Below are 16645 nucleotides of genomic sequence, written 5' to 3'. Positions count from 1 at the left end.
GGACCCTCTCGCCCATTGGCAGGGCCTCCGAGCTCAGGCCTCCCCCATGCTGTCCCTGAGCCCCCCGACTTCTGTTACCCTCTGGGTCAGCTGGTGACCCCGCCCTCTGGAGCTCTCCACCTCAAATCGGTCAGAAATTTCCCAATCAGAAATTCCCATTCAGCCCGCACACAGCTCCCCCCCAGCAACTAATGACTCCTAAAAATTGTCACTTCAGTCTTTCTCTCCCTAGGTGTCCCGGGAGCCTGGCAGCTGCTCCTGGCTTCCCCCGTCTCCTCTGGCACCTTCCAGCTTGCTCTCAGAACCAGAGGGTCATGGGACAGTTAAGACCTGATCGGGTCACTCCTCCGCTAGTCACCCCTAGGGGCCCCGTCAGCCCCTGAAAGCTGTCGGACTGCTGTGCGTGAGCCCAGGAGGTCTCCGGCCCATGCTCCCCTCCCCCCAGAACTTGTATCCATCCCTCCGTTCCCACATGTGACTCGAGAGCCCACCTCCCCACTTCCAGCCCCTGGGGATACCACAGCGAACCGAACCATCCCCGCTGTGGCGCTGAGTTCCAGTGCGGAGACGGCCATAGACAGGGTGGATAAATAATGTAGGTGGTAGGGTAGATGGTGACGAGAACGATTGAGAGAAATGAATTGGGAAATGAGGACAAGGAACACCTGGGGGAAGGGGGCTCTGCAACTTTAGATGTCACGTCAGGGGAGGCCTCGCTGTGAAGCTGACATCTGGACAAAGACTTGAAGGAAGTAAGGGAGGGAGCCATGCAGATATTTGGAGGAAGAGCATTCCAGGAAGCAGGAACAGCAGGTGCAAGGCCCTGGGGTGCCTGTGTGTTCTAAGAAGAGCATGGAGCCAGGGTGGCTGGAAGAGAGTGAGTGAGGGGAGGCATGGCAGGAGGTGGGCTCAGAAGGGTGAGGGGGTGGGTGGCATGGGCAAATTATCTAGGGCCTTGTAGGCCATCTCGAGGTCGTTGGCTTCTGCTCTGATGAGACAGAGCCATTCCAGGGTTCTGAGCAGAGGGGTGACATGGTCTGACCTGGCATTTGGGTTGAAAAGAGACTCCAGGGGGCAAGAGTAGAAGCAGAGGCCACTTAGGGAGACAGATGATGGGGACTCAGACCAGTGATGAGCAGTGGTGGGGGTGAGAAGTGACGGGATTCTTACATGTTGGAGGTGGAGTCAGCAGGATGTGGCTGTGAGAGAGGAGGCGAGGACGCTGGCCAGGAGATCCAGGTGGCGGCCTGGGTAACACTGGGAGGATGGAGCTGACACAGGAGGAACAGCTCTGGCAAGACAGGAGGATCTGCAGTGTATGGGCCAGGGTGCACATAGCACTTGGAGTTTTATCTCCAGCCATGTGTCAGTGCTTATGTGCCCCTGGGCCTTTGCACACGCTGGTCTCTTTGTCTGAAGTGCTTTTCCTGCCCTGACAGAAGAACTCCAACTGACTTCTCAAGGGTCCCTTCTGTGAACCTGTCCCTTTGTTCCTCCCCCGACCCGCGCCCGGCCAGTCTGTCCAGCTCTCTGCTTTGTGCACATGCTGGGCCTCACACACACCTCAGAGCCTTTACCATATCATGCCCCAGAAGGGCGGGCGATGTGCCACGCTCTCTGACACTCGGCGTTTAGCATGTCCTGCAAACAGCTGCTCAACAAGAGCCTGACTCGGGACCGGCGTGAGTCCTGGCTGTGCTGTTTGCCGCCTCTGCGACCCCGAGCCGCTCACCCGCCTCCCCAGCCTCGGCCTCCGCCTCTGTCGAGCGAGTGACCCTTCCGCTGCAGTCTCAGAGGTCTCCCCGGGCTCCCGCGTTGTTCCGACCGGACGAAGACAGAGCCTGGCGCGCCCTCTGCCGGGAGACGGCCGCGCGCCCCGCCCCTCCGCCGATCGATCGCCCAGACCCCGCGGGCAGGGTGGGGGGCCTGCGGACACCCCGACGCGGCCCAGCGCAGGACGTCTGCCCCGGGGCCCCGCGCCTCTGCGGAGGAGCTCGGAGGAGGCCCGTCACCGGGCGCCCCTGGCCCAGAGCGTCCAACTCCTGGTCGCTCCCCCGCCCCTTTTCACCGGGAGGAGAGAGGAGTGGGGGACGGGGGCGGGGCGGGGGGCAGCGCGCCCAGGTGACCCGAGCCCTCGGCACGGAGAGGGACCAGATCCCTCCGGCGCGGGGCTGGGGCTGCGTGGTCCGCGCCCCGCTCAGCCGCCGACGGTTGGGGGCGATCTGGGCCGTCCCCGCCGCTCCGGCTCCGTTCCCTCGCCTGGGACCGGGCGTGAGAGCCCCTCCCCGCGCCTCGCGCCGGGCGCGTCGCGACAGGGCGTGGGACCGCCCTACGGAGACTGTGCTGCGACGGCCCCCAGGGCGCGGGGGCACGGGCCGCGGAGAGCCGTTCCTACCCCGCCCGGACAGCCGGACCAGAGGGCTGCCTGGGGCCTCTCTGGGCCTCGGTCTCCTTTTCTGGGCGGGGCATTCGTCGCTTTCCTTTCTGAGCCTCCATATGGTGATGATAATAGGGTTTCCCTGGAGGGTCCCGCCCTGTTGATAATCACAGATTACCAAGCGTTTTCTCCTCTATTAGGTCCCTTCCCTGCACGAGACCTTGGAAGTGGCCTCCTTCCACCGTCAATTCACAGGGGATGCGACTCAAGCCCAGGGAGGAGCCACCAGCCCAGGTTCACCAGGGTAGCAGGCCTAGATGTGATGGGTGACTCCCAGCCCTCCTCTGACCCCTCAGCGACCTCTCACTGAGGGTCGCCTGAGCTCTGTTCCAGGGGACGCCTTCCGCCAGCTGCAGCAGGCATCCCGCCTGGATCTGAGGGCTGAGGAAGCAGGAACCGCTGCTGGAAGAAGTGTTTGTGGCAGGAGCACCAGGCAGAGGGTGTGGCCGAGCACGGCTGTGCGGTCTGGAACAAGCCCAGCTGGTGCTGGGGAGAAGGGGACAGTGACACAACAAACAGGAAAATCCCCAAACCGACTAAGTCCGGTTGCCGGATGAAAGCCCGTGGTCCCCCATCAGCAGCCAACCCTGTACAAACCACACGTTAACGTCTTCTTTTAGAGACAGTGGCGGCCGTCATCGTCCCATAGTCCTCTAAGGGAATCTGACTTTTCCCATCAGACTGTCCCTGGGCCTGAAATTCCACCGGCAGAATGTCATTCTCAGGACTCAAGCATCTTCCTGGGTTAGGAGGCAGGGAATGGCTGTCAGTCTTTTCTGTCCTGCGGGGGTGTTAGCACACCCGAGCCTTTGCAGAGGGCAGCGCTGGGCGAGCAGGTCTGGGTGGAGCGCAGAGCAGGAGAAGGGGACAGAGGAACCCAGGGAGACCGTGGAAGACAGCTCTGGTCCTGCGAGGGACTATTATCCTATTGTACAGAGGAGGGAAACTGAGGCAGAGGGCAGTAACTTGATCAACACTACACTGCCGCACGGTGGAGCAGCCAGCACCCAAGTCCTGCAGTCTGCCAGGCCTCGAGGGCCCGCACGTTCACCCTGGTGCTGCCATCAGGCGGTGTCCCATGCTGGCTCGGTGCCCTAGCCTCTGGGTTGAATTCCAGCTGCTCTGCTGTTTCTAGCTGCGTGACCTTGGGCGGTTTACTTGTCTGTGTCCCCATTTGTGAAGTGGGGACAGCAGTCCCCGCCTTGTGGGCTTGCCCTTAAATGAGTTAATACCTGTGACATGTTTAGAGCAGCGCCCTATGTGCAGTCACCATCTAGTGAATGTGGGCTCTGATTCCTGAAGCTGGGACGGGCGCATGACCTTGAAGTGTCTAGAATTCTCCGGGAGCCGGACATGCCAGTTGTGGGGTCCTGGAGCCCTCCAGCAGCGTTCTGACGTCTTTTGGCAGCAGCACTGTACCCTGCTTCCTGTGGCTGGACTGTGTGGGGCCACCTGTCCACACAGCTCGGCCCCACACAGGCAAATGAGGCGATGTCAGAGCTTGGCTGGGGCCCAGCCCCGGGACCTCCCCCTTTCCCTCCCCGTCCTCCCTCCCTCAGGTTCACACACGCACTCCATGCCCAGAGGGAAGGTGAGAGGGAGAGAAGGTGGGTGGGTGGGGGCAGGGCCATTGAAGTGTGGCTCCTCCAGCCCGGTGAACCGGTGCCCAGGGACTGCCGCCGGGCCCGAGGGAGCCTGCCCTCCCTTAACTCCAAGCCCCGATTTGCAGTGATCCCGGAGCGCCATCCCTCCCTGTGTGAGCAGTGCAGGTGTCCACGCCGGTCCACCGAGGCCCCTCCAGCGGTGCACGGGCCGGGCCTGGCCAGGCAGCCATGGCTGACGAGAAGACCTTCCGCATCGGCTTCATCGTGCTGGGGCTCTTCCTGCTGGCCCTCGGCACGTTCCTCATGAGCCACGACCGGCCCCAGGTCTACGGCACCTTCTACGCCATGGGCAGCATCATGGTGATAGGGGGCGTCATCTGGAGCATGTGCCAGTGCTACCCCAAGGTAGGCGGTGGCGGTAGGTTGGCTGGGACCAGGGGCCAGGAGGGCCTGGGCTGTGTGTCAGTTCCATGTACACGCTGTGCCCCTTCCTCTAATCATCTTTCCATCCTCCCCTTGTTGCCCCATCTTTTCTTCTTTCTGCTCTCCTGAGCATCTATCCATCCATCCATCTGTCTGTCCATCATCCATCTGTCTGTCCATCATCCATCTGTCTGTCCATCCATCTTATCATAAGGACTGATCAGATGCCCCCTGGATCCGGAGCCCTGAACTAGGCACCACCAACTAGGCACCGCGAAACCAACACACGAGCCACGTGCTTGAGAGCAAAGTGAGCAAGTGCTTACCGCCTGCCGGGCACGCCTGCGTCCTGGTGCAGTCAGTCCTCGTCGCAAGCTGCTTGGGACCTCCGTAGCTCCACTTTACAGAGGGGAGCCCCGCAGCTCAGAAGGGTGTCAGGGCTGGGATGGCAGCTCAGCCGTGTGAACTTAAAACACAGCCCTCTGCCTCGGGAGGGCACCCTGCGTCCCAGAGATGCTGAGTTCTGGGTGGGGCCAGGCAACTGGCAGCGTGGGTTGGGCAGTGCTTGGTCCTTGGGAGTTTCAAGGTACTCTGAGCCTTATGAGTAACTTGGTGATGGGAAGAGCACTGGTTTGGGAGTCCTGAATTCTAGTTCCTGCTCTGTCCCAAACTCTCTGTGTGACCTTTATCTTTCTGAGCAGTTCCCTTCATCTGCGGAATGGGACCAAAGCCCCTATTTCTCCCAGTCTCACAGAGTTATTATGAAGAACACAGAAGAGATGGGATGTAGGAAGCTTTTGTAAACTGCAAAGTGTTGTATTTAGGTGAAAGGCTGCCAATCTTACCCTTTATCCTCCCAACAACCTTGTGGAATGGGCGTGTGAGGAACTGTAATCCTTCGGGGCCCAGAGAGGTTGAGTGACTTTTCTAAGGTCACACTGCTGGTCAGAGAGACCCAGGGAGACCAGGAGGGAAGCATGGATCCCAACTTGGGCTCTGTCTCCAATTGCCTGAGAGACTTTGGTCAGGCCCCTTCCTCTCTGAGCCTCAGTTTCCTCATTTGTCCACTGTGTGATTCAGGAAGATGGAGGGGAAGGGGTGCATCTCAGGACCCTGCTGGTCCTGACGTCTGCGGCTCCAGGCCCAGGCACCTCCCACCCCCCACAGCCCCCTCCCCGCCTTCCTCCTGGGTGGCTCTCCTCGAGGGTTCAGGGGAGGAGGCGAGGCTCCTGGGGCTCTGGGCTGGCTTTCCCAGCCCTGCCCCCTCTGCGGCCGCCCCAGGCTGTCAGTGGTTTGGGGCTGGGGCGGTCTGGGCTGGTTTGTAGTCATTGACTGAGTGGTTTACAGTCAACTTGCTTCTGTCTGTGCTGTGCTCCGAGCAGAGGTCACCGGGAGAAGAGGTCCTCGGGGGCCCAAGCCACCCACGTCACCTCCGCCATCGTCATCCTCCTCCCAGTGAGGAGGCTGGACCCTGGGGGATGGCAAGGGCACAGTAGGGGTGAGGAGGGGAGTGTCCTTCCTGCCCTCCCCCTTGACCGAGGTGGCTCTGGGTGGTGGGCAGAGTGATGACGACGGGGTGGCAGTGGGGGAGGAGGGAGTGAGAGGGGAGAGGGAGTTTTGCTGGATATTAATGAGTAACTGCTGACAGATTCGTGTGTTCATGTGCTGGGGAGCAGTGTGGTGGGACGGAGACGACACGTTTGTGTCTACCAGGCCCAGATCCGAATCCCTTCTCCCTTAGGCCCCATTTCTGTGACCTGGGCAGAGGGAGGTCCCGCCTCCCCGAACCTTGCATGGCCCAGGGGGAGGAGGCAGTGGGGTCCCGTTGGGGGGGACTTGGCATCACGCCAGGCACAGAGCCCGCTGGAAGACATTGCTCTCAGGATCTGTGTTTGTGGCAGTGGGCGGGTTCTGTATGCGTGTGCAGGTGTGCGTGCACTGGTGGGGGTGTTGGAGCGACGCACCGAGGGCCGGGGGGAAAGTGTGTGGTCAACCAGGGAGGCCCCGGCCCCCACCTGCCTCATTGGCCTGGGCCACCAGAGCCCTCAGCGGATGCTGGTGCCCATGCTCCCTCAAGGTCCTCCCCTGCCACTCAGTGCCTGACAAGTGGGAATTTTCTGGATGGAAAGAGCTATAAAGAAAAGGGATGGAATTAGCCAGTTAAGATACGGGGGTGAGGGGAGCCAATACCCAAGTGAATTAAGCCGTCCCTGTCTTCGAGGGGCTGGGGTTCTTGCGGAGAAGACAACTTTCTGCCTGATGGGGAGGGAGTGGGCTTCAGAGAGAAGATGAGCTGGGCTTTGTGGCTTAAGTAGAAGCTCACTAGGCAGAGAAGGGGAAAGACACTGCAGGTGGAAGGAACAGTATGATCCAAGAAATGAGGTGAAAGAGCAAGATAAGTGGGTCCGCGCGGCCGCTGGAAGGTGGGGAGGGTCGACGGGAGGGAGTGGACTCAGCTCCGTGGGGCCAGGGCTGCAGTCCAAGGCAGCTGGAGCTTACCCTCTAGTTGAGGGGCCCAAGGGGGACACAATCAGCTTTCAGTTCCGAAAGTCGTCAGGCTGACATCCTGGAGGAGAAGGAAGGCTCTGGGGCAGCCAGCTCAGTGAGGAGGCTGCCTCTCTGGTCCAGGTGAGAGATAGTGGTCTCCTGGACTAAGGCAGAATTTGAACCCAAGACTGTAGGAGCTCAGAGGACATCTCCGGTTCCTCAAAGGACAGAAGCTGCTGTGGCTGGGCATGGCCTGGCACCTCCATCTGGCTCGTCTCATTGAATTCTGAAGTTGACTTGTCACATCTGTGGTCGGCTGGGCTCGGCCTTGTGAGAGGAGGAGGAAGTGGGCAGCCCTCCTGGGGGTGGGGGGGGGTCAGGGAGGCTGCCCCGTTAGCTGAGACAGGCTGGGGGAGCCGAGAGACGGGGAAGAACTGGCAGAGGAAGGACTTCCCCTGTCCTGCTTGGCCTCTGTCCACAGGTCCGCCATTCCCCCTCCTGCCTGCTCCGCAGGAGCCCAGGACCGGGCCCCTGATTGGTGGTTGATGGATCTGTCCTCTCTGGGAGACTCCCTCCCCCCCTTTCTCCCTCCCTTTGGGGACCCCTCAATGCTCTGCCTAAACACAATTCTGCCTGTGCGCTCTCCTGCCAAGAACTCTTCCAGGGCTCCCATTTCTTCTGGATAAAGGCTGAACTCTTCAGTCTGATGTTCTGGGATCTTCATGGTCTGGTCTCCCTGCCCCAGCTTCAACTCTGCCTGTCTCCCTCTCTTAAAAGGACTTGTGTTCTAAGATGTGCCAGCTTTTCCTTTGCCTCCAGGCTTTTCACAATGGTGATGATGATGATGGTGATAATGACGGTGATGGTGATGATAGTGACAGTGATGATGGTGATGATATGATGATGATGTTGACGGAAATGCTGATGGTGGTGGTAGTGGTGATGGTGATGATGATGATGGTGACAATGATGATGATGATGATGGCAGTGATGGTGATAGGATGATGATGTTGACAATGCTGATGGTGGTGGTAGTGGTGACGGTGTAAATGATGATGATGGTGACAATGATGATGATGGCAGTGATGATGATGGTGGTGAAAGGATGATGATGTTGAAGGAGATGCTGATGGTGGTGGTAGTGGTGACGGTGATGATGATGATGGTGACAATGATGATGATGATGATGGCAGTGATGATGATGGTGATGAAAGGATGATGATGTTGAAGGAGATGCTGATGGTGGTGGTAGTGGTGATGGTGATGGTGGTGAAGAGGAGGAGGAGGAGGATGGTGACTGGGCCATGAGGTAATGAGGCAGAGGAAGGGGCAGCTTCTAAGAAGCACAGAGCCAGCTCGCAAGTGCAGGGCATTCTTAGTGGGTGTGGAATGCACCCAGGCCCCTGCCTTGTTTCCAGACCTTTGGGGGAAGCTTATCCCTCACAGGAGTTCTCAGAACCCCTCCATCCATCATTCCCTTCTCCTCAGCAGGACACAGTTTTTCTTGTGCAGACAAATGTCTTTTACTCACTGCACTCTCCGGGAAGGAAAAGGGGGCTGCTGTTTATGAACCTGGTGTCATACAGTAGGGGCTCGTCAAGTACTTATTGGACAGATTTTCAGTCAAGGGGAGCCAGACTCAGGGACATCAGGCAACTTCATCTTCAGTAGCATCAAGTTGTGAGTGACTGAGCAGCTGCTGCGTGCCAGGCACCGTGAGGGGGACTCCTCGTATATGAGCTCACGGAAGCGGCACAGCGACCCCAGGAGACAGGCAGCACCAGCCCCCTATATTTGTTAATTGTCGTGAAATACACATGACATAAAGTTTACCGTCTCCACCATTTTTAAGTGGACAGTTAAGCAGCGTTAGTTATATTCAAGTTGTGGTGCAACCGTCTCCAGAACTCTTTTTGTCTTGCAAAACTGAAACTCTGTCCCCGTTCGACAAGAACTCCCCACCCCCCTCCCTCCAGTCTTCGCACCCACCCTTCTACTTTCTGTCTCTACGAATTTGGCCATTCTAGGCACCTCCTATAAGTGGAATCCTACGGAATTTGTCTTTTTGTGACTGGCTTATTTCTTCAAGGTTCATCTACGTTGTAGCATGTGGCAGAACTTCATTCCTTTTTAAGGCTGAATAATGTTCCGTTGCATGGCTGTCCCACATCTTCTCTATCCATTCATCCGTTGATGGACACTGGGCTGCTTCCGCCTGTGGTCTGTTGTGAACAGTGCTACAAATGTCTCTTCGAGGCTACCCCATTTTACAGCGGAGCCCAGAGAGGCTCTGGGAGGAGAGAGGACAGGAAGGAAGGATTCTCGCCCAGGCTCCCGGGCCCCGAAGGCAGGGCTCCTTCTGCCTCGTCCCACTGCCTCCTCTATGCCCACCTCTTCTCCGCCACTGGTGCCCAGCCCGTGATGCTGCACGTGCAGAGACCTCTTGACCCCTGAAAGTTCAGGGACAGGAGCTGGTGGGCACAACCCTGGCTATCTACCTCTCTGTCCCCTGCCACAGCCCCTGTGCCAAGAAACACTGACAATGACCTGCTCTCCACTCATTCACCAGACAGGGATGAAGTGCTGACTCTGTGCCAGGCACATTCTGGGCGCTGGTCAGGGACCCCCAGAAATGACAGGGTAGATGTGAGCTGCTCCAGGGCAGGGATGTTAGTCTCATTCACTCCCTGCTGCCCCCTGGTGCCTAGAAGAGTGCCTGGCACACAGCTGGTGCTCAATAAACGCTGGGTGAATGCAGAGCCAGGCGCAGGAGCCCAGAGATCCATGCCGCTACTGGTGCTGGGCCCTGAGCAGACCCTTCCCCTGTCAAACGGGGAGGCCCCTTGGTCGCCCTCTCTCCTGGGGTATGTGGAGAGGTTGCACCGTGCTCTGGGGGAACAGCGGCCCAGGGAGCATGTGGCAGCCACAGAGACTCGCCCCCTTTGCCCCACAGATCGCCTTTGTGCCTGCGGACGCCGACCTGCAAGGCATCCTGTCCCCAAAGGCGCCGGGCCTGGTGGGGAACGGGCTTGCCGCCGAGCTGAAGAGGTGGGTGCCGGGGCGGCGGGAGGGCGGCAGCCCCTCAGGCCAGGCTCCCCTTACAGGAGGGCGGGGTCAGGGCGGGAGCCTGGGGGCAGCTGGTCCCCTTGCTCGTCTGGCTTTGCCTGCCCTCTTGTGGAGAAGCACTGTTAGAAATCACGGATTACTGAACTCGGTCGGGTGGGCACTATTATTCCCATTTTACAGGTGAGGAAACGGAGGCACAGGGACTTTGTCTTGTCTCACAGCCAATTACTGGCAGACCAGGAATCAGACAGGTTTGACCCTAAATCCCAAACAGCTGTGCCTACGACTTCTCTAGCCGACAGAGGCGTGATGGTAGCCCCGGTACAAGCCCTGGGGCCCGGCATTTCTGGCTGTGCGACTCTGTAAAATGGGGGACTGATGGGGCCTTCCTCCTAGGGTTCAGGGAGGGGCGAGTGAGGGAAGACGGGAAAGGTGCTAAGAGCAGAACCTGGTACCCATTGGTCGTCTTTAGTGAGAAGGGCTTCCTGGGCACCAGAGACCCAGTCAGGCACTTTGTACCCATTACCCCCTTGAGGCCTCAGAGAAACCCTGTGAAGTGGGGAGTGTCAGGCCCTTTATACAGATGTGGAAACTGAGGCTCAACAAGTACAATCACAAGCCCCAAACCTCACAGGGAGTGAATGGCAAGCCAGGCTGGACCTGCCTTCATCCCTGGATGAGCCAAGGCCTGGCTTGTCCAGACATGGTGGAGGGCACTACAGCCCTGGACAGGCATGGCACCAGCCCCCCAACCCGGGGCTGTGCTCAGGGGCCAGGCTGCAGGTCCAGGGTTTGTGACTGGGCCTCTGGGACGCCCCTACTTTGCTTGGGGAAGGAGATGGTGAGCGTATTTTTGTTCCTGGCACACAAGATAACCACATGTCCCCAGGGGAATGAGACCGATAGACCCCGGGTGGACCTGGGGCCAGCTTCAGGACAGGTCACATGGGGACAGCCTCTGTGACAGAGCGGGGCTCAGGCCGCCCTGAGATGGGCTCACCCCTGTCACTCCGGGCCCTGGGCAAGGGAACCTCACTTCCAGAGGGGCTGCAGACAGCAGTACAGAAGACGATGCCTGGAGACCCAGCACCCCACCAGTGTCTGTGTCATCCTGGGCAAGCCAGCTGGTCCCTGTGCCTCAGTTTCCTCCCAGTATCTCCCAGAGTTATGGCGAGGGTTAGATGAGCCACTGACACGGCCAGAGGCAAGGAGTGTCCAACAGCTGGCGGTCACTGCCGATATGTCCTCCTCTGAAAAACGGGACCCTTGGGGCTAGCGCTGGAGACACGAATGAAAGGAGCCCTGGGCTGAGAGTGGGAGCTGCGCCCTCCACTCCCCTGTTGGGCCTCAGCCTCCTCATCCAGGGACAGGGTACAGCAACCACCCCCAAAGGCTTTTTGAGATCGGGGGGACCAGGTGGCCAGAGTGGCCAGGCCAGGGACAGCACTGATGTCTGTTGAGTGAGTCTTTGCCTACTGCCTGTGTTTCTCCTGCTGTCTGCCTGCCCCCAGTGCCCAGCCTCCCTACACCCGGCTGTGGGAGGAAGCCGCCTACGACCAGAGCCTGCCTGACTTCAGCCACATCCAGATGAAGATCATGGGCTGCAGTGAAGACCCCCGCCCCCTGCTGGCCCCCAAGCAAGGACAGCCACAGCTGGGGGCCAGTGATGCAGGAGAAGGTGGCCCTCGTGACACTCAGGCCTGGATGGACGCCGCTGTGGTCATCCACAGGGGCTCGGATGAGGATGGGGGAGAAAGAAGCCCAACTCAGAGCAGGCCCGGGTGAGTGCGCACAGCGCAGGGGTGGGGATGCCGCCCGCTTCCACGGTGGGGGCGCGGGGGCCACTGAGGGGTGGGTGGGGCCATCTGGGAGTAGAGAGGGCAGTGGGCATGGGGGCACCCTGAGAGGCAACAGGGGCAGCAGACGCGTGAGCATGGGCTCGGTCAGACGGTCAGACAGGCCCGCGAGCGTATTGCCCTCCTGAGCCAGGTCCCTGCTTGGGAATAATCACTCCAGCTGGAGGGTGCTCTTGGGACTGGAGAGTGCATTGAGCGCCGACGCACCATCTGCCCACACTCTCTGAATGGTTGGGGCGGGGTGGGGGGTGGGGGCGGTGCGCAGGACCTGAGTTCAAATCCCGACTCTGCTGCTGATGTGCTCTGTGACCCTGGGCAGGCTATTCCCCAATCCACGCTGTCCCCTGCTGTTCCTCATTCATCCGTTTCTTCACCCCTCCTACCAACATTTCTGAGCACCTATTCCCTGCCAGGCCTTGACGCCCCCCACCCTCCAGGAGCTCCTAGTCCAGTGGGGGAGGCGGACAAGGGGCAGAAATGAAACCCGGGTGTGAAGGCCCAGGGGAGACCCCTGAGTGGGGAAGTGGAGGAGCTGCCTGGTTTGGCTCCTAGCATGTGCCCATTTCTTGAGTACCTACTCTGTGCGAGGCCCTGTGCAAAGCAACCTGCACACCTTGTCCTCAGAGATGACCGCAGGTGTGAGTGCTGTCCCCCTACGGTGCAGGGGAGGACAAAGAGGTCCAGACAGGCGACCTCACCTGCCCCGGGCCCTGTAGATTTGGACTCAGGCAGTCTGGCACCGAGTTTCCCTCACTCTCTTGGTCTTTGCCCCGCAGCCCCCCGGCCTGTCCGCAGGGCTCTGCACCCTTGGCTTCCTTCCCAGATGACCTGGACACGGGCTCCAGTGAGGGTGGCAGCCCCCGCCCATCTCCACCTGAGGGGGAGCAGCCGCCGGCCTGCAGGTGCCGGCTGGACCCCTTCCACGACTTTGCCCTCATCGACGCCCCCACGTCGGAGGACAGGCCGCCAGAGGGGCAGTGGCGGGAGGCAGCCCTGTCCAGCTCCTGGCAGCGGTCCCCGAGGACAGAGGAGGAGGAGGAAGAGGAGGCTTCGGACACAGGTGCAGAGGAGCCAGAGCGGGAAGAGGAAGATTTGTACTATGGGCTGCCCGACGGCCCCGGGGACCCCCTCCCAGATAAGGAAGTGGGCTTTGAGCCCGACGCCCAGGGCTGAGATGGAACTGCTCCCTGGTTCTAGCCTGGCACCCTGCTAACCTCAGTGTGACCTCACGGGGCCTCAATTTCCCTGTCTGTAAAGTGGGGTTACGCGGAGGTTCAGAGGAGATGATGGACCCAAGAGCATTTTGAGAACTGCACAGGGAGGGGCTGATGACTGTCCATGGACCGTGCTGTTCCAACTGTTCACGTGCTTTGCTAAAGCTTTGAAGGTAAAATAACGATTTGTGGAGAAGATTTGCAGCAGCCAGGGCCCTCAAGAGCCTTTTCTGCCTCCCCCCAAACTGAGCTCTGAACAGGAACCCTCCTTGGTGCTATCCCTCGGGTCCCTGGTCCTCCGTGAAGGCCTCTTGGGCTTTCTGTTCCTGTTGAGTCTTTTAGTCCACCTGGTAGATGGTGTGATCCGGCTTCATGCAGAGCTAACCATGTCTCCCCTGCCCGCAGCCCCATTCCTCTGGGGTCCAGACCATCCATGACTGACCTCCAGACTTCCTCCCTGGTCAGCTCCATGCCACATGCATTGCTCCTCCAATTCCGCAGCCATGCCCCAGGACACACATTCGCTCTGCTGCCCCGTGCCCTTTCCAGGCTGCCTGCCCCCACCCCACCGTCAGCACACCCTTTGCTCCCTTGTCTGCCTGGCAAATGTATGCTTATCCTTCAAACCCCTGCACAGATGTCCCCCTCTGAGAGCTTTCCTGACGTCACTGCCTCCAGGAACGGTTGGTCCTGGCTCCTCGGCGCCGCCCCTGGGTCCTGCACGTTTATCGCTGGAGCGTGACTGTCTGCTCAAGGCTCACTCCTGTGCCCTGCTCCCCTCGGTGTCTCCTGCGCCCAGTCGGGGGTCAGTGAGGGTGTACGGAGCTGCCAGAACCCAGGACACGTTTGCAGATGACATCCCCCTCCCCCACACTCCTAACTCAGGCTACCAGCCCCTTTTCTCTCTGGCGTTCAAACCTCCAAGTGGCCTGTGGAGCAGTCTCAAAGCCGAGCAAAGAGCCCCAGAGTACCCCCCTGCAGAATCCATCTGCATCGATTGGGATTGAGTGGGACATTAAGCTTCCTGGCTTAACTCGGTTCAATTCGGGGCATTTACTGAGCATCTGCTATGCACGAGACACAAGCTGGGACCTTAGAGGGAGCGAGACATGAACGGGTCGTGGTTACTGCCCTCACAGCTGAGGATCTGGGGAGTGAGGTTTCTTGCAAGTTGGGGACAGAGTGCAGAGCAGGAGCTGAGATGTTAAAAACTGACATACTGGAGGCAGCAGAGTGACAACCACACAGCCATCTGGGGCCACTAAGTGCAGGGCAAATGGCTCAGTCTGCTCTGGCCGCCCCTGACGATGATGCTGTATCACGGTATCACAGAGTGAGGCTTTTGATGCTGACCTCTGCAGAGCTGCTCTGTGCCCCAGCACGGGGACAGAGGCAGCTTCAGAGACAGGGCAGTGGCACTACCTCAAACCAGGGCCACGCACTCAGAGCCTGTTCCCTGGGCCACCTGGGAGCAGGAGACCGTCACCCAGGCTGGGCCTCTGGGTTGGGGTTGGGGGTCCCGGCCAAGGGAAAACGGTGCCCCCCTTGCTGGGTCAGGAGGGTGCACCCCCGGAACACACGCCTTCTTCTGTCTGGGCCATCGCTACCTCCAGTGTGACAGCCTCTGTAGTGAAAGGTGCCATCGGGCACACACCCTGTGCTGTAGCCACATTCCTGTCATGGTCCGAGTCCTCAGGCAGGGCGAATGGAGTGTGCCCCTGTGCTGGTTACTCAGGCTGGGCCGTGGGGACCTGCGGCAGAAAGAGCTCCAACACCAACGTTGGAATAAAAAAGCGTTCAGTGTCAGGGGCGTCTCCTCACTCAGCGGCAGGGTCTTCTATGTAAAACCGCAGTCCGCTCTGGACAGGGTGCACGGGCATTGCGCCGCGGCCCGGGGCCCCCTCTGGAAAGCGAACATGGATCTCAGTGGCCTGGCTGTGTGGCACGGCGGTGCAGTGAGGAATCTCAGAGTGGCCCCATGTCCCTAGTCACAACTATGGGGCCTTCCCCAGATCTTAGGAGAGAACCAAGGCCTCTGGCCGCCGGGCCACCTGCAGAGAGGTGCTAACCTACCCTAGGAGGTTGCACGGAGGGCTCGGGGCCACCAGGAGATGGTGAGATGCGGGCTTTGGCTCCAGTCCTGGCTCCCCCGCCACCTTGCTGCGTGGGAGGGAGACCACACGCCCAGTCTGCCCGGCACAGTTTACGCCCGCCGTCCCCGCTTCGGTATTAGGAGTGTGTCCTTTCACCCCAAAGCTTGCCCATTTGGACCATAAACTTGCCTTGCCAACTTTCAGTCTCCTCTAAGAACATGGCCTCTGATTAACGGGGAGGGGCGTGCGGTCTTCCTGCAGGTCCCCAGGGGCGGGTGGGGTGTGAAGGGGCCGGAGGCATAGCCTTGGCAAACCCCGGGACTCCAGCTCTCAGCCTCAGGCTCCGGATCTGTGTCCCATGGCAGAAATTCCTGCTCTTTCCACCCTCCTGTCAGTCACAGGGACTTTGGAAGTTTCCACTCTCTGGGGAGGAAAAGGCCCTGGAGGGACGCCCCCTGCCCTTAGCTGGGAGAGTGGTTCTGGGGATGGGGGCTGGGCCTCTGCCCACTGCTGGCCGTGACTCTGGGCATGTCCGGCCTCCGTGGACGTCTGTCCCCGTTCTCCATACAGTTAGGTGGAGGTGGACAAGGTGCCACTTCTACTCCCAGGCCTGAGCCCTGTGCCAGGCGCCCTCACACCTCTTACCCCATCTGGTCCTCACGACAGCCCCTGGGCCAGATCTGTTGACCCCACATGGCAACTGTTTGTTCGAAATCCCAGACTCTGGGTTTGCACTCCTGGATCTGTGACCTTGGACAAGTCAAGGGTACAGAACGTCTATGGCGTGCCGGATGCTGAGGGGCAGGTACGCTGACAGCAAGCCACGGGGAGCTAAGGCACATAGAGAATACCTCCTGCGGGATGGGGAGGAGGGTGCAGCAAGCTGAGCGAATGTGGCGGCCTCCCGGGAGCACGGAGAGGAGCAGGATTGCTAAGGCCTGGTCAGACGAGGCAGCAAACCCAGTGACTGGGCATCCGCTCAGCCTTGGGTGCTTCCCATGTGTGTGCTCCCGAAGTTCATCCTCCCGCCACCCCTGAGAGCTGGGCACTCCCGGGGGTGGAGCTGGGGTTCAAATGCAGACCCTTCTCCCCTGTGCTCCCTCCACCAGGCCACCTGGTGCGCACATCTACTAAGACTCGGCCACGCACCCGCTGTGCTGCGCTCACCTCGTCTCCCTCGGTCCTCGAAACCTGCAAGGCTGCTGTGTTGTCTCTGTTTTACAGATGAGGAAACTGAAGCTGAGAGGGTTTGAATAATTTACCCATCCTCCCTGAGAAGGGCCGAATGGAGGAGGGGTGGTGTTGCCACAGGGCCTTCTGTTCCCAGCAGGAATGGTCCAGTGGTCCCAGGTCATTCCGGCCCCAGTGAGGACGGGAGAAAGACACCTATGAACAAGTCAGGCAGCGAGGCCCACTGAGCACCTCCTGTGCCTTTTTCCACGCTAGTGCTGAGGGCAGGCACGCC

The 16645-nt window shown here is 59.8% G+C and overlaps 1 protein-coding gene across 2 annotated transcripts; it reads left to right on the top strand.

Moving 5' to 3' along the window:
- The first annotated feature begins 2152 nt into the window (after positions 1-2152).
- On the top strand, positions 2153-15654 carry BSND (barttin CLCNK type accessory subunit beta). 2 transcript variants are annotated; one of them, XM_008542518.2, is made up of 6 exons: positions 2153-2499; positions 2578-3181; positions 4167-4446; positions 9905-9999; positions 11529-11798; positions 12650-15378. In XM_008542518.2, exons 3-6 carry the CDS (start codon positions 4270-4272, stop codon positions 13044-13046), a joined length of 939 nt encoding a protein of 312 aa, XP_008540740.1. In that variant the 5' UTR covers positions 2153-2499; positions 2578-3181; positions 4167-4269; the 3' UTR covers positions 13047-15378. The 2 variants fall into 2 exon arrangements, with proteins under 2 accessions (XP_008540740.1, XP_070448237.1); XM_070592136.1 differs by having other exon boundaries at positions 2210-2499; positions 2578-4028; positions 12650-15654.
- Positions 15655-16645: the final 991 nt, after the last annotated feature.

The sequence above is a fragment of the Equus przewalskii genome, chromosome 2 (genome assembly GCF_037783145.1).
Source record: "Equus przewalskii isolate Varuska chromosome 2, EquPr2, whole genome shotgun sequence".
NCBI classification, from domain to species: Eukaryota; Metazoa; Chordata; class Mammalia; order Perissodactyla; family Equidae; genus Equus; species Equus przewalskii.
The sequence above is the reverse complement of the archived record's forward strand: the minus strand, read 5'-3'. Positions and strand labels throughout refer to the sequence as shown.

Bases quoted from the DNA above. Each gene is read 5' to 3' on its own strand.
- BSND (XM_070592136.1), top strand. From the start codon at position 4,270: ATGGCTGACGAGAAGACCTTCCGCATCGGCTTCATCGTGCTGGGGCTC. The intron at 4,447-9,904 runs GTAGGCGGTGGC...TTTGCCCCACAG, and splicing joins TGTGCCAGTGCTACCCCAAG to ATCGCCTTTGTGCCTGCGGA. The intron at 10,000-11,528 runs GTGGGTGCCGGG...GCCTGCCCCCAG, and splicing joins CTTGCCGCCGAGCTGAAGAG to TGCCCAGCCTCCCTACACCC.